The following is a 22,080-nucleotide window of genomic DNA, read 5'->3' as shown; positions in this document are numbered from 1 at the left end:
CACACACGGGGCTGCAATCTTAAAAAGTTTATTTGTCGTCACGTGACAACACACATCGCGTGATAATGCGCCAAGCACAAGCGGCTTAAGGTGACCACAAGAGGTCGTGCGTGCGAGACAAAACAACTCAAGGGTGGCTCTGTACAGAGGGATACAACCATGAGAGCAGGTTGTGTCCGACCGGATAATTAACCGAAACAAAAACATAACAATTGCTGATGACGTGTAGACTGATTACGAATTGATTAGGGCAGTGCAAAAAAATATTCAAGTCATAACGGATTTAAAAAGAGTTTGATTAAAACAACGGAGCGATTTACAAGATTTATGCTGTTATCTAGTAAAATGTTAATAAAAAAATGCTTAACCGTGTGTTTTATGCTATTTTATCGTTTTAAATAAAAATACGAAACTAAATTTTCCCAATTATAGACAATATATGGAAAGCGTAGAGAGATGACTGAACAAAATATGCTTATAAATCCCATTTATGCTGGAAAAAAATTGCGTGTAAAAAGGTCTGCTGAATGGTCGGACGCAGTTCTGCGAAGAAAAGTGCAAGCGCCGTGGGAAAGTTCTCACGACAGAGCGGAAGTGCACCCGGAAGTTTGCGCGCGTGGGCTTGATCGCTAAAATCAACGTATGTACAACCAAGACAAATATATACTGAGCGAAAAAATTTGAACGTCGGAAAAAAAGGTAAAAGTGATATATAAAAAAACGCACGGCCAATCTGAAACTGTAAAGGGCACCACCTAAAATATAATAACTATTAAAATCGCCATTGTTATACTCAGTTCAGCCCCGAAAATTTTTACCACGGCAAAAATGGCGGTAGTTTCACAAAAAGAGTTTTGAAATGCCAGTAACAAAAAATGCAGAAGATGCTGCGGTCAATACTGCTTTACTGATGAGCCACGATCGAGTAAAAGTATAAAAAAATAGTTTATAAGCTGTGTTGAATTTGCGACGAGCACTTAACAACAATGTTGAAACCGTTGATTACAAAAAAATCGTCGTCAAAAACACAAAAAGTCGCGAAAAACACAAATGTAGCGCATGATTTAGCGAAAATATCATTGTAAATTGCCGAGTTTGACAAGTGAAGCAGCAAGAAAATACTGTGTCTGTTGGCACGAGCTTTTTGCAACAGTTTCGTAGTAAGGTTTGTCTGCCTGTGATCACATGGTACAGTCACGTGAGCGCTTCAGCCAATCAGTACTTGGGTAACATGTGATGCTGTAAATGCTGTTGATGCAGTTGTTGCATGACTGGGTTTGAATACATCGAATACTGAAAAACAAAAGAGTATTAGACTGCTGTGGATTTTATAAACCAAACAGTCAATACACATTGCGACAAGGCACCCATTTTAAAAAAAAAATGTTTTGAGGAAACTTATAGGTGATTGTTTGTTCAAAATATGCAAATGAAGTCACCAGGCAATACGGACGTTTCGGGCTTGTACTTTAAGGTTTAGGTCCACTTAAACCAGTGGTTCTCAAACTTTTTTATTGTCGGGGCCAAATGGTATTTTTTAAGTGTGTACGGAGCCGCAAAAAAACGAAACCTTGAGAAAATCACTGAAGATTATCACTTTGAAAGCTAAAATAGCAATGTTTGGTGGTTTTCTGAGGTCTGGTGCGAGCCGCAGAATAAGTAGTTGGGAGCCGCATGCGGCCACAAAAACCGAGTTTGAGAACCACTGGCTTAAACCCTTGGATCAAAATCATATGTAAAAACGTCTTACCTGTCCATGCATTCCAGACTGTTGCATAAGTTGATACACTGGATCCATGTGCGGGGGTGGAAGCAGGTTGCTAGGGTAACCGGCGGCAGGAGCGGCAGCAGCAGCCTGAACAAGGAAAACATTTAACATGTTAGAATTGTATGCTTAGTTAGCAAAACAAAGACTGGATTTGCTGCAGCCTGGATATGAGTTTTCAGTTATTTTTGCTGAATAAAATGATCGGCGCTTTCTTCCTGTAACTGACGAATTTCGTCAAACTGGTTTACCACAACAAAAAGGTACATATTAGGAGCGCTTTAAATTAAGGGTAAAAAAGACAGGTAGCATTGTTACCTCATTTTAAATGGACTCGACCTGACAACATCATAAATTTAGTGTTTTGTAAAAGATTAACAAGAACAAGTCTTTAAAAACTGAACGCTTGCAAATATGGTCCAATTCAAACTTACAATTAATACTATTTTTTCAAATCTTTTGTGGTTTCATATTTGCACCACCTATCAAAATCAGTTCAAAAGAAACACTATTCCTCAAGTTTGCCCCCACAAAAGCAAAAGTTGGTCATAGAAATAACATACGCGACATACCTGTAACCAGGGTGAACTAAGATGTGCCGCTGCCTGGTGAGCCGATGACGTTGCAGCGTTTTGGTGATGGTGGTAAACTCCAGCTAGGGGGTGCGCATGTTGGGGGGTCGCACGGTGGTGGGCTACACAAAAAAGACTGTATTTAACTTCTTATGTGTCGCAGTCTTAACAAGTAAAGTAACCATAACAAAGGTGTCCAAGAGTTGTGAGTTATAGACGAAGTTTCTTAACCTTAAGGTAACTATAGAGTGTAGGCTGTAAATGGTAAAAAGCACAAATCTTTTACACACCAAAATGATCCACAAAGCCCTAGTAATTTGCAAAAAAACATGATTACTTACCGTTAGCAAGCCTGCTGTATTGCTCGTTAGCAGCTGCCACAGCTCCCTGAGTTTGTTGTGCTGCGGCTGCTGCTGCGTAATGCAACATACTTGCAGCTGCATGAGCAGGTCGGTCAGTCTTGTGCTGCTGCTGTAGCGCCCTGCTTTAAAGGAAATCATAAACCCAAACCGTAGTCAAACAAATTTTCATACATTTGACACATGTTCTTTGGCAGTTTTATTTTTGTACACGCGACTTTAAGGCTGTGTACAGCGTTTAAATGGATTAATAATGTAATGAACATGCATCAGTGTGGTTTGTTTTTCCAACTGACGTTCCAACAGGCCTCTTGTACCAAGCAGACAAGAACGCTGTATGGTTCTTCTGTATCAAGCAACCACACAGAACCATGCACACCTGCAGTACCGAGCTAATAGAGTGGTCTCCAAGGCACATACCTAAGAGTCGCAGAGGCGGTTAAATCTTGGTGTAATAAACTGGTGTTATTATTTGCTGCACCCGCCGCTGAAAGCAGGCCGTTCTGCTGGTGGGGGGAGTACACGGGGGTCCTTGCATCACGTGGTGTGGGTGCAGGGGTTGGGGGTATATGGTACCCCATGTAATCGGTGGAGTTTTTCTAAAGGTAGAATATTGGGTGATAATCGAAAGAACAATTAGAGTATTTTGTTGTTGAGTGTAATAGAGAAAGACAAACCTGGTACTGTTGTCCAGAGTTGGCTGATTGTCGCCTGCCAGCCGCTGATTGGCCGGCGCTGTTGTTACTGGCAACGTTTTGACGTGGTTTATTGGCTTCTGTGCTCTGCGTTCGGTGTTTATTGGCCGAATGATGACTTCCAGTACCTGAAAACAACAAACGGTTTTTTAAATGATTTTCTTTCCAAGTCTAAAAAATTCATAAAAAATGATCAGATATGAAATTAAATTGTTTAACCAGGCTATACACATGTCATACTTGGGAAGGAAATGCATTTTCCCACTATTGGGACACTTGGCACGTCAAAACGGCAAACCACCTATTACATATATACATGCTGTGCTGTCAGGCATAATATCAACTTATCAGAGCTTTTCTGGGAATCGCATTTTTGCACCAACTTTTCGACGTCCGATACAGGTCGCCTTCATCAGGGTAAATAACACTAAATGCGCGTAGTACAGTACGCTACAAACCTATTACACATCACCTACACGCTATTTTACTTACTAGCTGTGCTGTGTTGCTGGGGTACAGATGATGACGATGATGGCGGGGTATGATAATGTTGCTGCATGGTTTGTGACGTCATCGGTTGCATGTTGCTGCCGCCGCTGTGTGCTGTCGACTTACTGGTTGGGTAAGAGCCATTACCACCACCTAACGCACAAACCAAACATGATATCATTTATATTTAAAGTAACTACATCTGAATGACGAAAGGTTTAACGGGCGTCTATATGCTTTGCGCCCGATTTGCGGGTCCACCAATCACAAGGCTCTGTTTGATCACGTGACAAGTTACACTGGATGGTGTAAATACGTAAAGCTGAGTTGTAAACGGGCCTGAAATTGGAGCCCGAACCCAAAAGTACAAGCCCGAAACCCGGCCCGCACCCGAATCGTTTTTGAGAAGCTCGTTTAGGCCCAAAACTTTGATTGACAAGCCTATACTTGAAGCCTCAGAAAAGACCAAGACAACAAACACAATGGGCAATTGGTCTCGAACAAGGCGTTTTAGGGCTGTTTGGCATTAGGTCAGGTTCAGCAACTGGCTATTTACCTGGTTAAATTTATTTAAAAAAAATACTGACACAAAGTGTAAAGTCAGGCCCGAATCAAGCCGTATTTTTTATAAAACCTAAGCTCGAATCCGGCCCTACTTACAACTCTGACTAAAACACAAACCTGAGACATTGCTGTTTTTCCGCGGGACGTTCTGCCTGCTGCCGTTGTTTTGACTGGTTTGGACGTCGTTTGCTTGTTGAGCCAACGACCAGGGGCTCAAACCAAAACTTGCCATGGTAGGATTGTGTAATAACACGGGAGGAGTCGACGATTGAACTGTTAATGGAGGTTATGTTTCTTTTGATTTAACCATACTTTTACCAAATATTTCTGCAGATAGATTCAGTGATATTAAAATCAACAAGTACATCGAAATTTGCCAGAAGCATTTTTTATGCAAATATATATGGAAGCTAAAAGCCCTTACTTAAATCGAATGTGGTAATCACATGCGTTAAGTTTTGAACGCTATAAACAGGTACAATATTCATTGGCTGCCAATAGCATAGCACACAATATAGTCACCAAATCGTTTTCTAGCAAGAATTCAGTTTAAAAGACAGAACTCTTACCTTTCTGTTGGTGCGAATAGGGGGAAGCGTCGTTTTCCGCCGCACGGGGCGCTGAAGTTACTGAACTACGGCGCGAAACCTGTGCTTGTTGCTGCTGCTGCTGTTGTTGTCCGCCATAATTGTAGGCAGGGTTCTGTGCCGCGCTAGTATTTCCAGGCTGACCTTGATTGTGATAAGGTACATCCGACATTGACCTGCTTTGTGACCTTGACTCAAAACCTTGCCCTGGCGTCACTGATGGATGACGTCTCGCTACGTCATGCGCAGAAGATGGGGGTGCGTGTTGTTGGGACACTTGGGGGTTATAGGGGTTGCCTCTGCTTTGCTGGGGCATGTTGTTTCGGCTACCCTCGCTAATTTGGCGCTGCATGGGGGCTGAGGGATTACTCTGCTGGGGGCGAGGCCCTTGTGTGGTCTGTTTCGGTTTTTCATGCACCTTGTTGTGTTGCGCTTGCATTTGCTCGCCGCTTTCAGGTCGTTTGCTGTACTGCGGTGTAGGGGATTGTTGGTACATGGACCGGGGTGACCTGATGGATGGGGTAGAGGGATGGGGTTGGGGCACAGACCGGGGTCCGTTTGAAACGTGTGGCACTGCAGCACTGGGGTGTTGCATGGCCACTGTACTGGGGGCATGGTTTGAGGTAGGCGGTGCGGGGTATACACGATTATTGTCCGGTTTTTCCGAATAACGCTGCGCAATGTTTGTCAACGCTGTTAAAGAACGGCTACTTGTGTTCGTTGCAGCAACATCTTGAGTTCCTTGCCTTGCCGCAGCAACAGGTAAAGGCTCAGGGTTTAATTTCTGTGGCTGAGGCTGGGTGTGTGGGGACTCTGCTACCCTAGATACCATTGGCATGCCATGGTCCTGTGACATGGGCCTTGGCGGTGTGGGCACTGGCTTGTTGGATGGCGGAGTTGGCATTGATACTGGAGAACGTTCAACAGGTTTGGCATGTGGAGACTGTGGCACATTTCTAGGTGCCGCACTTTGTGTCTGCTTATGCAAGTCTTGCTGTACAGGTTTTGGCTTGGGAATCTCCGCTAAACGGTCTTGAGGTGGAACCGGGTGCTGAGGAAACTGCTGTTGCTCAATAATTCGAGGTGATGGTCTTGGTGAAGACAGGGGAGGACCCATAGCCACAGGGTCTGTCTTTGGACCTGGATTTTGAACCATTTCCGTGGAAGGTGGGCCTTCAGTGTCAGGCTTCTTTGCGAATAGTGTGGCTGGGCTATCCTCATCATTGAAACTATACGGATCCATATCATCACCTCTGCCTGGAGTAGGTTTAGATCCGAAGTTTCTAGCCTTCTGGCCTTCTTCCATTAAAGGACTTGCTCCGATGGGTGAAGGATTCCACTGGGTATTTCTCCCATGTGGTCGAACAGCAGCAGGTGAAGAAGAAGAAGGATTTTTGTTTTCTTCAGCAAGCTTCGCCAAGTCACTTGCAGGGGTGCCCGGCTGGCTACTGTTTCTACGTACAATTTCTGTTGACTTTCGACCCTCCGACCGACTGCTCGAAGTTGACGCCTCCAATTTTCGATGCTGTTCTTCTAAGACTCTGGCTTGAGAAGCAAGGTAATCAAGGGACCATAGTACTTGTGGTTTCGACTTGGCATCTTCCTCTAGTTTTTCAAACTTCTCCAGTGATGGGGATCTGGATGAGGCACGAGAAGATGAAGAAGAGGACTCTGCTTCCCTCAGAGGCGAGTCTTCTCTCTTCTCGACTTCGTTTGGAACAGGAATGACAGCAGCCTCATCATTTGTGCCCGACTGATCTAGGCTAATATCATTTTCAATTTCATCTTCTTTTTCATGATCTGTAGACAAGGCATCAGTGTTATCCAAAACTTCCTCAGTCACATTGGCCTTTTGTGAAAGTTCTTCCTTTTCTGATAATTCCCCATCCGCCATATCATCACTCTCAGCCACATCAGAACTGTCAGTTTTCGCAGTAATGCCGGTCTTGTTTTGCTGAGTTGATGACCTCCTTGGTCGTGTTTTGCTGGATGCTGGAGGACCGCCTCTGCCACCACGATTGGTACGTTTGGGAGCTGCTCGCCTTTTCACTGGAGGACTTTCTTCCTCGCTTTCTGAATCAGTTTTCTGGATGCTACTCCGTGTTGAAACTGAAGTACGTCTCGCTCTAGTTCTTGATGATCCTCGGCCTCTAGAGCGATTTGTTGAGGTTCTTCTTTGAGTGGTTTTCAAAGGAGGTGGCTCCTCTTCTTCTTCAGAGTCCTCCTTCTTTCTCTTGTTGCTCCGAACATCGACTGAGGATCTTCTAGTTGGTCCTGTGGTGGACTTCTTAATTGCAACAGGAGTTTTGCTTTTAACAGTACCAGGTTTGTCTTTTATAACACCGAGAGTTTTTGCAACTTCGAGTCTCTTTTTCTTCACTTGAGCTTTGGACACACCAGGAGGAGTAAATTCGTCGGAAGAAGAGGACTCTTCATCCTGCTCTTCCTCATCATCTTCTTCCTCATCAAAATCATCCAACAGTTCCACTTTAGAGGTCTCTTTCCCATTCTGTTTTACTGGAGTTTTGTTCTCTGTGTTAAACAAAAATTACATGATCAGCATCATTCAAAGAGTTAGGTGAAAAATGCTTTTTGTTATTACTTGAAGCAATTTTAAAAACACTACTGTAACCTTTCTTGATTATTCTTTGCAATAAAAAAATCTTTAACCTTAGATGTTCAGACAGATTTTGTATTTATTGTTCTTTTTTCATAGGAATACATCAAAAAAATTAGTTTTTGACTTGCCTGTTACAGTATTGGTATCTTTTCCATCATGAGGAGATTTTCCCTTTTTTGTTTTGCTTTCTCTTACATTCGGTGACAATTTGCTAAACAGGTTGCTTTTAAACAGTTTGTCTAGTTCGTTTGCGACTTGGGTGTATTCTGAAACAAAAAACGATATGATAACATCAAGTTTAAAAACAATTTGCTACAAAAAATGAACTTACCACTTTCAGGACCGTTGTACAATCGGCAGTTATTGAACATTAGGGTGATGTCAGCCATAAATTCAGTTACTTTCTTATAAATTCTATCATCTAACTTCGTTTCAATGGTGGACAGGTCCATTGGCCTCTGTTAAAAAATATTAAACATGGTAATTAAGCTGCAATTTCCAACTTCAATAAATATAAATGCCAATCTATATAAGAATTGCTCAGTACTACAACATGTTAAGTACAATGTGCCAAACCGAACCAATCACACAAGATTTTGTCATTCTTACAGTGAAATGTAAATACAGTAGACCTTGTTTAAATAGAATTCATTTCATCCGAATCTTCACCTAATTTGAACAAAACTTGAGCTACAAATGATTCGTAATGTGTTAAGGCTACACCTAATCTAGTCAAATTTTTGGTCCAAATGGGTCCCAGTTAACCGAGTTTTCCTGTATAATATACATGGTCTCAACAACAATCAAAAATGCAGTGTAAACAATATTTAAACAACTGAAAGTTGTGCTTTATCAGTTATTGGTCATTTTCTTCCAGTACATGGTCATATGAAACAAAGCTTCCTTCAATAGACTTAAAAGCAGAACTTGTAGGACTTAAAGAGTATGTGCTTATGCTCGATCATATTCTGTAAGCCAGTGGTTCTCAAACTTTTTTTTTTGCGACGCCTCTGGAAAAGTTTTCTGGACTTGCGACGCACCAGCAAATAAAAGCAAGTTAAAGAGGAATTTAAAACCAAGTTTAATATCCGCCAAGCGTCGCCTCAGACAGGCGCTTGCTGCAAAGGCTGTTTGGTCCTGATGTACATTAACGGGAAGCCGCATTTTTGATCATTTTTGATCTTTTGACGTAGATATACGTCAACCACACTGAAAGTGTTAATTCTTATTCTTATAAGATAAACTGAGTTCAGCCACAAAACGGCACTACTCTGCGATGCCCTTGGAAAATTGAAACGACGCACCAGGGCGTCCCGACGCACAGTTTGAGAACTACTGCTGTAAGCAACAAGACATAACCAAGCACAAGTTTAGAAGTACTGAACCAAGCAGAATTATAAGTTAAACAACTTTACCTTGATAATCTTGTGGTATTTGGGAGCGTACCATTCCTCTACAGGTGCTTGGAATGGCCATGCATCTTGATGGGTGTCCAGCAATTCCCATGTCTATGAAAGCAATGAATGTAAACAGCAAAGGGTTTCACCGATACTTATTTAGCAATGATTAGCAGGACATGATTACCAGGACAGAAAAACTACTTTGTGCCTGTACAAAGAGCCACACTAAACGGTCAGGCAGGTTTCCTAATCCTGTTTCAAACACCTATCAAACGTTTAGTGGCAATTAGGGATGGGCCGAGCCGAGCCAGCCCGAGTACTCGGTACCGAGCATCGCTGTTTTTAATGCTCGGTGCTTGGCCGAGCAGTTGCACAAACTGACCTGAGCGTTAAATTTGCAAATTCATCACCTGCTAACATGCGTAACTAGTGTTCTAAAGGGTATCTATGAACAAAAACGAATGATTTTTCAAAAGCACTAGATAGTGGAAAAACGTGTACTTTATGGGCATGTCCAACTTAATAAAAAAACGCCAGTGACGTAAGAGGCATTGTAGAGCTAAAACGTAGAAAGGGGATTTTATTTGTGACGTCATAATGCATCGAGCGTGCTGGCCGAGCACCGAACATTAAAGTGAGATGCTCGGTGCTCGACCAAACAGAACATTTGCCGTTTTGGCACATCCCTAGTGGCCATTATATAATACAAGAAAGAAACACTTTAAGTGATGTACTGGCTAACTGTTAGACACAGAACACCTGAAGTAAGTGACATAAATGGTCAATAATTTAACCTAAGATGTCTCATTTACAGTCAGGGTAAAAAATAAATATGTAAAATTCAAATAGAAAATCTTTTTGAAGCACCCCTGATGATATCTTGGGGCTCTCATTTTATTACCTCTTTCATTGCCTTGTATTCTGCATCTCCTGTGGCCAACTCCAGAAGATGTTGATTGGGATCATCTTCCAGCATTTCCTCTTCCTCATGGCTGCTCTCCACTTCAGTGTTGCTCTTCTGTGATTGGACGCTTGCTCTTCTCCTGCTGGGTGGTACTTTCTTTGTTGCTCTGTGAAATTGAAGAATGCAAAATTTAGCACAGTAATATATGGCTGTATTCTATTGTGACAAAGACGTGATACTGGTTATATAAATTTCTAAACTTTTTTTTTAGAACAAATTTGGGACTTTGATGTTCATTTGCACGAAGGCAACCAAATCTAAAACAGATCAAGGTTTTAATATTTAAAAAAATGATTTCTAAAATTTGGTGTTTACAATGCACCAATGAACAAAGTATGAAATTCCTTGATCCTGTACTAGTAAATATGGCTGTAGTTAAATTTTCACATTTTAGGGGCCCATGGGTGGGTAACCTGGGGTCAAACTTTAAGACCAATAACTTTGGATAACCAACTAACACTGATGTAAAATTCAATAAGTTTAAAGCACTCTTTCTTGACCAAACGCTTGGAACAAACCAGCATTAGATAGAAGAAAACATACTGACAAAAACAATATGGGTCCCCTTCCATGAATCAAGTTTCCATATTAAAACATGATAAATGATCCATATTAAAAAAAATGTGGCTTCTAATAAATAACAAATCAGCACTGAAAAGTAACAACAATGAGCTTTTCAAACCTTTTAGTGGGCTTTCCAGATTTAGCTCGAGCAGCAGCAGATGTTTTGCCATTGCTGAGTGATTTCTTCTGACATGTTTTATCTCGCGTTTTGGATTTGTTTTGGTTTTTCGACATCAGTTTTCCCTTGAGCTGAGAAACAGGTATTTCTGGCTGCATAGACTCGTCAGAGCTTGAACCAGAGTCGATCGGTAATCCCTCGGCCAATCGCTTGATTTTTTCTTCCTCTTGTTCTAATAAAGCAAACAAATGGTAAATGGTCAATTTCATAACGAATATATAAGCCTTTTCTGCATGTGCTGCATTCATTTACCATCTAAACTTGCTTTATTTCAGTTTAATCGCACTGGCTTTCTTATATTTTTTTTTCTTATTAAAAAAATAGGAACAATATAATCATGTCCACCTACTTTTTAACCACTCAGTTTGTCGGAGTTTATGAATTCTCTCGATCTCGGTATCAAGCATAACTTTGAAATCAGAAGCGAGTCTTGCATCATCCTCTTTCCGTCGGATGTTCTCCCGCTCTTTCCTCAACTGCATCAGTTTCTCTCGACCCTTTACACTCAGCTCCTGGGAAAAGAAGTTGAAGGTGTTGAAATTAAAATATCAAGAAAAAATTTCATGATTTGACAGAAAAAATATTCAAAATTTATTTCAGTTTAAAACAACACAAAAAAACTTACCTAAGTGAATAACATTTCAAAAAAATCAGCATCAACTTACCAATTCATCCTCTTCCTCATGCAGTTTTTTGGCAAGAAGCCGACAGGAACTTCTTCGAGGATATTCCAACTGAGCCTTGTGTTTCTTCTGCTGTTCCTACAAGTTATAAAACTGTTATATCAAACACAAAAACATTTGATGAGACATACTTTTTAAGACTCGATGAAGCATTTGTGTTTTCAGATTTAGGGAATAAAAACATTAAACCATTCAGCATAGGTATAAAGATTAGTGATGGGAAGAGTACCCGGTACTCTCTACTCGGTATCGATGGTATCCAACGATTTCAGTGGTATCAAAATACTTTGCCTCGTTTTTCGATACCGAAGGCCGCTTTACACTTTAAGAATACAGGCAATGTTTTGCCAATATTTGCTTCAGTCAGCACAAAATCGGAAAAAAAGCTCCGCCATGTTACGTATATTTTTTCGCTATTGTAAGGACATCACATTTTTCTGAATGCTTCTGCATGTGTATGCATGCACATGTAACCAGGCCATGGTAAAGAAATTAGCTTGTGATATACAACTAACACAGCGCTTTATTTAAGTACTCGGTATCGAAGGTATATACATGTGGTACTCGTACTCGGCATCGACACCCGCTTCAAAATCTGTTATCGTCCCATCACTAATAAAGATACACAAGTCGATTTATAAGGTCTCATCAGTGCAGCTGGTGACAGGACATTGATCATGCAGCCTAGTGCAGCCACATTATGGTGTTCATACAAACTACTACAGCAGCAATATGAACTGTCTACAGGCTCATTATATGTACTGTGTATTTCCTGGTTCAAACATCTTTTTTGGTTTGACATGTGTATTTTGCTACAAAGCATTGTCAAAGTCTTTCATATTGAATCTTTTCGGTATCAAGTATATATTGGTGAAAATAGTCGCTAAGATGACAATAGAATTGGAATGATCACCACAAGCAATCCACAAGAGTGGGGAGTTTTTAGGGATAATTACCATGTCTTCAACAATCTTTGGCAGGTTGGGAAGAAAGTTGTCAACAATAAGTTGTCTCAATGACTCTTCTCTCCTTGAAGAACCATTTTCCAGCTTGTTAGACAGTTTGTTCCAGTCATGAACATTGTAACATACAACCTCCCATAAATTGTCAGACAAACCATTGTGAGGAAATCCTGATTAAAAAATTTCACATATCAATGCATTTGAAATTGCAATATCTAGTACTTTTCTAGTATAATACAGTGAAAGCTAATAATGAGCCAGAAAACTGTCCGATATGATAAAACACAATCTAGAATGGTTTTTAAGGTGTGGTTTGTAGAAGCAACCTGGACGGAAAACAGTTTTCATCTGTGTTTTACAGTAAAAAAATGCAATGAGTTTAATGCACATGATTTATTATATGTACGCATTAAAAAGGCATCAGTTAATCTAGATTGCTTGACACTTTAAACAACTTGAGTAACACAGTTTGCAATTTGTGACCGACAACACAAAAACACAGAAAAGTATCTTTTATCCCTATTTTAAAACCTTAAACCCCTACCTAAAATTGGGTACAGATAGCATATGAACAAAATTATGAAAAATAACATTGTGTCATTTTGCATATAAGCCACCATAATATTGGTTTCATTTCAGCTTTCAATGTAAAACAAATAAAACTTGGAAATTAAACCAATAACTGAGAATTTGTTTGTACCAAAGGACTATTTGTATAGTTTATTTGCACACAGATTTATTGCTATAAAATCAGCTTGTCAAACCTGTGAGTTTTTCCTCTTTTGCCTTTTTCTTTTTCATTTTCTTCTTTTTTAACTTTTTCTTTTTCCCATGTATAGAATGGTTGTCATGGTGATGAAAAAAGTGAGAGAAGTCGTAAAGTTGAACTTCTGCATCCGATTCAGAAAGTGATGCATCCCTTTCTAATTTCTGCAAGTATTTAAACACCATGACTCATAACAGCACGGTCATGTTTTCATATCACACACATCTGAAAATGTCAAACTCTATATGCAGCTATGGGGTTTATTTTTAACGCATGATTTATAGTGCAAACACAGTTAGTTTTTTGTCTCCGCCCAAAGCAATGGCCTATGGACTTGATCATTTTATTTTATACTGTAAAGATGAACAATCCAACTTTAAAAAAAGAACAAAAATATACCAATTATGCATAAGCTTTATGTACAAGTAAAGTGAAAAAGGGCATTATGGAATATTTTTCCTTTTACAGCATAACTCTTAGTATATAAATATAAAAAGTACATATGTAAGCAAAAATTTTACCTTGTCCGATGAGAGTGAAGATTTTGATCGCTTTAATCCAGCTTTCTTTTCCTGTTCTCGCTTTCGTTTCTTGGCCACTTTTTCCCATGGTGTTTCTTTGTAAAGCCTTCACAACAAATGACATATGACTGGACACTATAGTTTGGGTTGAGATTTTGGAACCAAATTAAAAAATACTGGATAAAGGGAGCATAATATGAATCGGACCTGAAAATTAGGATACTTGAAAAGAAATTGGAGTTATGTCACCTTTTCACACATCACCATTTCTTTTAAAGGAACATTTGATTTATGCCACCACAAGTTGGTCACACAAACAGCTATTAATGTCATAATGTTGGGAAATCCTAATTCCACAAAAGGGTTTTTACATTAGATTTTAAAATATAAACAGATTAGGGAGACAATAAATAGAGCTCATGTGCAGCTTTTATCGTGCATATATTTGGCTAAAAAAGATTTTCAGTATTGGTTACATTCAACTTTTAGACAAACATTAGGTTGTTAAAAAGCCCATAAAGGTTATATTTCTACAAACAAAAGTGGCTACAATTATTTCATGTACTTCTTTCCATTTACTTGGTATTATAATAAAAACCGTTCAAAGCATGTCAAGGAAAAAAGGTCAAAGTGCACAATATGTTAAGCTACAGACAGGATGAAAATTTAAAACTTTCAGCACTTACCTAACACCAAAGAAGTACCAGTAACGTGACCCATGTCGATCAGCACCGAGTGGTTCCAGTCGAAGGTCAGACGGGTTCAGGCCAGCCAGCTTTTCTGCAACATCCTGCAAAACTGTGGTGTCAAATTCCACTCTTTACAAATCGCCTCAATAAAAAATGCAAACAAACCAGTGCATCAAGTCGATATTCTGTAAGACGATGGATAATTTGTACTTTCAGTCGTGTAGGAAGACTGTGAAAGTCAGCATTGATCGACGATAATGGATTCACCCTCCCATCTTCATCTTCCCAACGAGTCTTCATGATGTCAATCAATGTGTCGTGGTACGTTGTCACGCTACACACAAGATGTAACAGCATGTTTGTTCATGGTTTTAACACTCCACAACGAATATGGAAATTACTCAGCGAATAGCTAAATTCCGCTGTGATATTAAATGAAGCCCCATGAATATATACACTCAACTTAGTATGCAAATTTAAGCATAGTAGACTAAAAACCAACACTTCCGCTACTAAATCAGAAAAAATCTATACATAAATACACACAGAAAAAATATCAAATTGTTGGATATGAAAATGATAAACCAAAACCACAGTGACATACAATTATAATTCTCATTAAAACTTAGCTTCTGTAAAACAAGCGGAAAAATGTTACTTTAGTGAAACTATTGTCAAAAACCAAAATTCAGCCTTAATTCTTTGTAAACAGTCTACAAATTTATCATATATAGTATAATTTAGAGAGTGTACATATGTTAAAAAAATGCGCCAATCCTCTTAATGTTTTTCCCATTTTGTTTGTATCAAGTGCTGGAAGAAAATGTTATAAACTAGACAAGAGACAATTCTCAAATAGGTTAGTCAACCACAAATTCCAGGTACTATGACTCATTGCCCAAAATCACATCAAATAAAACATGTTGGTTGGGTTTTGTGTTATATTTACCTGATGTTGGGGTTGTCATAGCAACCCTGCAGCAATTCAGTCAAGAGCCTTGAAGTGAAAATGGTTGATTTGTCTTCTTCGCCATCTGTCATCAAGGCATCCTCCAACTCCTGTGATTAATAGAAAACTTAAAATCAAAATACCTCAATGCATTGGTTGGATTAAATTTTTTAAATTTAACAAAAGTATTCAAACCAACTGACATTCTGTTGGGTTTTTAGTGCAAACCAAAGTTTCAAAACATTTCTATACTGTGAACAATATGTTTAACATGAATATTTTTTTACATTTCTTGAGCATAATAACAACTGTCAATGACTTGAATGTGAGTATATATATATATATATTTTTGAGATCACAAAATCTAGGTAAGCAGTTAATTACAACAAAAGTATTTGGGAACCTGGCATTTAGTGCAGATAAAAACTTCCAGCTACCCAAAAAAACAAGAATTTTGTTGTTTGAAATGTATTGAAAAATTTATATTCGCTACCACCATACATAAATATATAAAAACAAATTTCACAAGTAGCAATAACAAATTGTCTACTAAGATTAATGACTAATGTTAGTATTAGGACTAAGATTGATGACTAATGTTGGTATGAGCATGTAGGACAGTAAAAAAGACACACCAGTCAACTACAGCAAAATCATGCAGTCGTATCTAAAACCAAACCTCAATGGTGAAATCTGTCAGCAAGAAGCAGCTCTTGAACAATGAGAAGAAATGGGCAATGGCAGGAACCTCCCACCATGTTCGGAGTTCTTTCAATGAGTACATGATAAATAGTTTAGGTCATTTGTTGCTCCAGCAGAGGATTGTGACATCACACTAGCACAATATCCAGATGAACGGTTACACAACACATTTCAGTCAGACTATTTCTTTGCGACCATGCTGCATTTTCTTGGGAAAAAGTTACTTTGTTAGGTGTGTAAAGCTGTACTACTTTTTCAGTATGAAGGATACATGTACTTTCTAGAAAAGAGGTGTTTTATGAAATAAATAGTTTTGAAATATTTTTTATTTTATCCTAGTTGAAAACAACAAATCAATTTTGTTTGACAAATAAAATATGCTTTGTGAACTTGTTTGAACTGTGATTGTATTAAAAATAAAAAACCTCAAAGCACAATAAAAAGAATGAAAATATAAAACATCATATTTAAATTACAATTTTGTAACCTGTGCTTTCATGCAAATTACACACAACTGTTAATTGTATGTTTGATATTATACATTTTAGTTTAAAAGTAAAGTACTGCTTTCTGGCCATAACTGATTTAATTATTCACAACATAAGTACAATTGTACAATAATTATAGTGAAATAAAATTTTGATTGGACTATATTTCTGAACTTTATTAAAAATTGAACTATATTTCTTATTGTCATCAAATGAATAATAAGTCCACCATAAACTATACCTCAAACTGATGTAAAGATAAGACAAGAATAGTCAATCTGTATGACTTACGATGTCATAGCGCAAAATCAAAACATATTATTTCATTCACTTGAATTAAAAACATTTTACTCAACAAAATGTTGCTTTGTACGTCACTGTTTAAAAACAGCTTCTAGATCTGCTATTTTTGAAACACTTAACATAAAAACATACCATAGGAAACGTAAAATATCAAAACTTTTTGGAAAACTTAAAACTTTTCACACCAAAATTAATTCTTGCAAGATTTACTCGTATTGGATCCAACCAAAATTCATTTTCACAGCATGATTAAAATCAACGCGGCGCCTCGCAACTTCTCGGCGGGATGATCGTCATTTCATAGAAATCGCACCAATCGTTGTGCAGTTTGCCGCGGTAAAACAAATATAGTTGTTGATCTTTTAAAAATCTTACCTGACTGAAAAATACTTAACTAGTTTCATATTAAGCTTGATCCCAAAAAATCTGCAAATTGTAACGACCAAAAAAGTTCTCTAATGGACATTAATAAGAGTAAACACGTACGACGCAATTTTAATTTGCTTTGTTTTGTATTTAACAAACGTGCAAAAACAGACCAATGATACCATTGAACAGACACAAATACTTCTAGCGAAAAAGTCACCAGAAACCCTAAACAGGCAATCGATTCGTTTTGGTTTTGAAGTTACAAATATACCCAAAAGACCTTCCGTTTTTATGGTAGTCTGCGCACAATGGAATGTAACAACGGTTTATTTCAACGATAGCTGCCGTGCAAAAGAAACTTTATTTGATATCATATCATAAGTCTGTAGGCAGGTTTCTTGGTCACTGTTGGCTTGGTGCGCATGTCTAGACACCGTGGATCGTGGGCAGTTGTTTGGTGAAGCAGAAGAGAAACAATTCCCGCTCTACTGGACATGGCTGTTTTTATACGTCGTTCTTCATCGAAAATTTCGTCAATTTTTAACCACTGTCGAATACGTTGCAAGTCGACTTCGGCCCTGTACATCGTTTCCCATCTAAAAGTATCAAATTTTTAACAAGAGACATTTGCCCTAAATAAACACAAGACACATTATATTGGCTTTTTTTGCAGCCCATATTTAACACATAATGCAGTAATTCCCTAACTTTATCAACGAATTCCTCCCTTGACAAGTCAAAACGTTTACATTCCTCCTCAATAGACTACATAGTGGAAGCTAAACCATACAAAGATAATTTAAATTGGGTCTTTCATCAACTTCACAGGTTATATCCCTAGAGCTGAAGTGTTTATTGACAACCACATGTACAAATTGAAAGAAATTCCTTTTAGAAGGGAACCACTGGCATAATGGTTATGTTTGAAGTAACTGGATGTTTGAGGTAAGGAGACTGACATACTTAAAATGTTTGTTGCATTTTCTTTTGGGGAGGCGGCAAAAATGTGCAGGTTTGGTTGGCTTGCTTTTGTATATGTCGCAGATAAGAGGACAGCCACATACTTCATCTTCAGTTACTTTCGGCTCCTTTGTGTGTTCTGGACAGAGAACCTGAAAGCAACAAACATGGAGATAAAAACACACCAAATGCAAATCACCAAATTTGAATTCTATCAACGTCATACAATCATTGCAACCATGAAACGCTACACACAGAGTTAAGCTTGATCCTAAACAAAACTTGTATCATAAATACAGAATATTGCAAAAACAGAAGCCAACAGCAGTTGCTAAAATGCCTGTGACTCTTCGTTCTCAGTTAGTTGTTACCTAGTAAATTTATATTACCTGCAATCTTTTGCAGTAAGTTTGTTGTTGGTCATTATAAACATCACAAAATAGCCTTTGAGAACCTTCGATGCGAGTTGGATAAACAGAACCAAATGAAATTTGTGATTCAATCTTTATGTAACATCTGTCAAAAACAAAACAAGTGATTTTAATGAGAAAACAGCACAAAGCTGTTAAGGTTCTAGACTACAGGTTTGAAGTTTTATATTTCATGACTTGAATTGGAGGCAGATTCTGTCTATGCAAGATGTACATAAACTAAATCACCACCTCTTACCTGTCCATGTGTTTGATTGCGCTTTTCAAGCTTACAGAATGGCCACAAACCACACAGTATATTAAATGATCGGATTCTGTCTCACTTTCTTCATCACCATCAATTTTTTCATCTATGGTCAACATTTTCGCAGCAGATATAATTGACTCCAGCACTCGATACTTTTGTTCTGTGAAAAAAATTAACCTTTTGCTGTGATAAAATGTATGTTTTTACAGCTACAAATCAATAGAATATGCAAGTGATCTATGTTTGGAGCACAATACACATGTAGAAAATTTGGTACTGACTGTACACACCTAAGGATTGAAGTTCTTTGCGAGCTTGTTCCATCCTGCTACGGATGCGATCAATCTCCTCTCTACCCATGTCGTTAGCGACTGTGGGTGTACTATGCCATTCTTGAATGCGCTGTGGCATAATCGCCATCAACCGGTTGCGTGCAAGACGTCTTCCACATTCTTCACTGCAGTATCTGTTTAAAAAAGGTAAAGAAAATAACAAAAAAAATCTGTTAGTGATGTACTGCGGACATTTATAGGTTTGTAAATCTTACTTTGATGGTGCACAGGCAGCATTGGTACAACCAGGTCCAAAGCATTGTTTTACAGTCCTGGAATCTACATTGGTCAGACCAGTCTGTAGGAGACTTTGTGAAATGGATGTTGCTTGTCCAAACACATCATATTCTGTTTTAACCTTTTTCTGTGAAGGTCGCTGAAAGTGCATGAATTTAAACTTTCAGTAGCATAAAAAACAAACTGTAATGCAAATGTGAAGAAGTTGTCATTCTACATAACTGAAGCATTTAGTAGTTATAAGATATTTATGAATTAACAGAAGGACAATGATCAAAACATTACATATAGTTCTTAATACATGTTTTACGCAGCATACCTCATGCTTCATTTGATCTTTATTTTTATTCTTGGTCTTTCTTGGTTTATCATTTAAACATCTCCTTAATCTACATTTTGGGATTTTGCCCATAACTCCTTTTCTGCGATCGTGGCAAGCATCGCACAGGTCACAGTCCTCTGTTCGTAAACAGTTTTCACATTTTCCACATGATTTTGATTTCTTCTTTTTTTCACGCTTGGTGAAATCATCCACAAAAATCATCTCATCACTGCCACTTTGATCCAATGGCTCCCTTTTCATGGCTGGTCTGTGCTTGAGACCTTGGTCTGTAAATACGCAAAGTAGATGAAGATTTGAATTAAGTTTTTAGAGTTTTACTCAGTTGGTGTCTGTACCATAGTTAGCGTCTCCTTCTTCTTCTGAAGTGTAAATTTGAATGGAAGAATTTGGTCTCTTTTCTTTAAAGATTTGTTTCTTTGGCTGACTTGGTTGCCAAAGATCATCATTCTCATACCTTCCTTTCATGTCGGAGGTAAAAGCTGGAGCGGATGAAGATTTGTGCAAGGCTGCACTTTCTGGATAAAGCATGATTGACAATGATAAGGTTCTTATTATACAGTATATTGATCGATGTGCATGGTAGCAAAACAGTAAAACTGCATGATGACTTTGCAATAAATATTTGCGACAATTAAAATTATTAACAATAAAGCAGGGGTGTCAAACTCGCGGCCCGCATGTGGCCCACGAAGCCCTCCAATGCGGCCCACAGATTTTTTGTCAGATTTTTATCTAATTATAATAAAAAAAATTATTAACATAATTAAAACACCTTTGCCAAATTTGTGATTTTTAACTGCTCTAAACAGATTTTGTGCTACTGAAAAGAGTATTACCAGACAAGTAGTCATATGGGTCAAACACCTATTGTGTACAAACAATGCCAAAAACAGGTACCACATGCCCGGTGGTACTAAATACCGCATGTGGCCGCATGTGACCGCATGGTATACCGCATGTGACCGCATGTTATCAGGAATCTGTGAAGGACTTAAATACGTTTTACGAAAAAATAATTTTGCGGACTTTTGAAAGCGCTGACGGTTAGAGCTATTAGGGTTGGGTGAAGATTCGAAATTAAAATCAATCTAGAATCTGGTCTATTTTACCCCTGATGGGGCTGGAATTCTTACATTTCACATAACATGGTGTATTTTAAGAGGAATCACATGCGGTCACATGCGGTATTTAGTACCACCCCCACATGCGTCACAATATTAATTATGACATCATAAACAGTTAAGACTGATCTTCACACTGTGCAGCTCAATCTGTGCATCAAGTTGGAAATTAATTGGGGCTTTTGGGGCGTCAATATATATATATATATATATATATATATGATATAAATCAATTTCTTTACATCTGTAATTTTAAAACAAAAACCAGCAGGTAATTGGCAGCTGTTGGTGAAATAAGGATCTGCAATGCGGCCGTCGTTGCCAAACGGTTTTTAGGTGTATAAAACTAGATTAAAAATCACATGCGGCCCTTGGCATAATTTCAAAATTGCAATGTGGCCCCCGAACCCCACGAGTTTGGCAAAGTTTCTCACCAGCATCCTTCTTTTTCTGTTTCTTTTTCTTTAGTCTCTCCTTCTCTTTTTGGCGTTCCTGTCTATATTTTTCCTCTTTCTTCTTAGATTTACGATACTTTATTTTTAGAAATGGGTTCTTACTGCGACATGGTTTGCAATAAAAGTTTTTGATGTGTTTTGCTTCCTTTTCAGTGACATTTATGCAGTCACCATGGAACCTGTAAAATTTATATTTTAATATTGTTTGTGAATAAATGACAATAAGCACCAGGGTAAAACACAATAAATATCAAAGATACATTAAACCCTGCTTACTAGTAGTCGTATTTTTCAATCAACTGAATTGCAGAAACATTTCTTTTTGTCACATTTAGGAATAAGTCAAAGTTCACCTACCATTCTTCGCAATCATCGCACATAATCATAAACCGGTCAATATCCGGAGATCTGCAAATGCAGTACACCTGCATGTCACTGTCACTCATGATCTTCTCTTTCCCACTTGACAAGACGTCAAAATATGAGGCAAGTTTTGCCTTTCGTTCTGGAACGTCGAAACGCTTCGCGATTTCGGTGCGCGACGGATCACCGGCGTTTGGATTGTTTTCCATTGTGACAAAACAATTGTCTTTTTTTCCTTTTAAAAATACCGCCGAAGTTTTAAGGTTGCTATTCACAAAAGCATGCTGGCATGAAATCTTTATGCTATGAAAAATATGAGCATGGTCGAAATGGAAACATACAAATTCGTCAAAACGGTTTGTTCATTTCTCCTATTTGTAAAGTAATAATAAATAATGTCTG

The 22,080-nt window shown here is 38.3% G+C and overlaps 2 protein-coding genes across 3 annotated transcripts; both read right to left on the bottom strand.

Annotated features, from left to right (window-relative positions):
- Window positions 1–12: 12 nt before the first annotated feature.
- Window positions 13–16,274, bottom strand: LOC145212091 (uncharacterized). Of its 2 annotated transcripts, none has more exons than XM_080080112.1 (23): window positions 16,007–16,274; window positions 15,328–15,437; window positions 14,544–14,712; window positions 14,376–14,479; window positions 13,690–13,795; window positions 13,167–13,332; window positions 12,397–12,572; window positions 11,423–11,518; window positions 11,107–11,269; window positions 10,698–10,929; window positions 9,953–10,121; window positions 9,067–9,159; window positions 7,983–8,109; window positions 7,780–7,917; window positions 5,014–7,563; window positions 4,562–4,717; window positions 3,884–4,033; window positions 3,374–3,519; window positions 3,117–3,295; window positions 2,679–2,821; window positions 2,338–2,459; window positions 1,751–1,855; window positions 13–1,293 (listed from the first exon to the last, which is right to left on the bottom strand). In XM_080080112.1, the coding sequence occupies exons 1-23, from the start codon at window positions 16,109–16,111 to the stop codon at window positions 1,216–1,218; spliced, it is 5,583 nt and encodes a 1,860-aa protein (XP_079936238.1). In that variant the 5' UTR covers window positions 16,112–16,274; the 3' UTR covers window positions 13–1,215. The 2 variants fall into 2 exon arrangements, with proteins under 2 accessions (XP_079936238.1, XP_079936245.1); XM_080080119.1 differs by having other exon boundaries at window positions 2,679–2,818.
- Window positions 16,275–17,500: 1,226 nt separating this feature from the next.
- LOC145212141 (CXXC-type zinc finger protein 1-like) lies at window positions 17,501–21,998 on the bottom strand. The gene is made up of 10 exons (XM_080080182.1): window positions 21,673–21,998; window positions 21,295–21,494; window positions 20,075–20,254; window positions 19,716–20,005; window positions 19,375–19,535; window positions 19,118–19,293; window positions 18,819–18,987; window positions 18,539–18,665; window positions 18,153–18,301; window positions 17,501–17,785 (listed from the first exon to the last, which is right to left on the bottom strand). Exons 1-10 carry the CDS (start codon window positions 21,885–21,887, stop codon window positions 17,560–17,562), a joined length of 1,893 nt encoding a protein of 630 aa, XP_079936308.1. The 5' UTR covers window positions 21,888–21,998; the 3' UTR covers window positions 17,501–17,559.
- Between the last annotated feature and the right edge of the window lie 82 nt (window positions 21,999–22,080).

Source organism: Phallusia mammillata, chromosome 1 (genome assembly GCF_965637545.1).
Source record: "Phallusia mammillata chromosome 1, kaPhaMamm4.hap1.1, whole genome shotgun sequence".
Lineage (NCBI taxonomy): Eukaryota > Metazoa > Chordata > Ascidiacea > Phlebobranchia > Ascidiidae > Phallusia > Phallusia mammillata.
The sequence above is the reverse complement of the archived record's forward strand: the minus strand, read 5'-3'. Positions and strand labels throughout refer to the sequence as shown.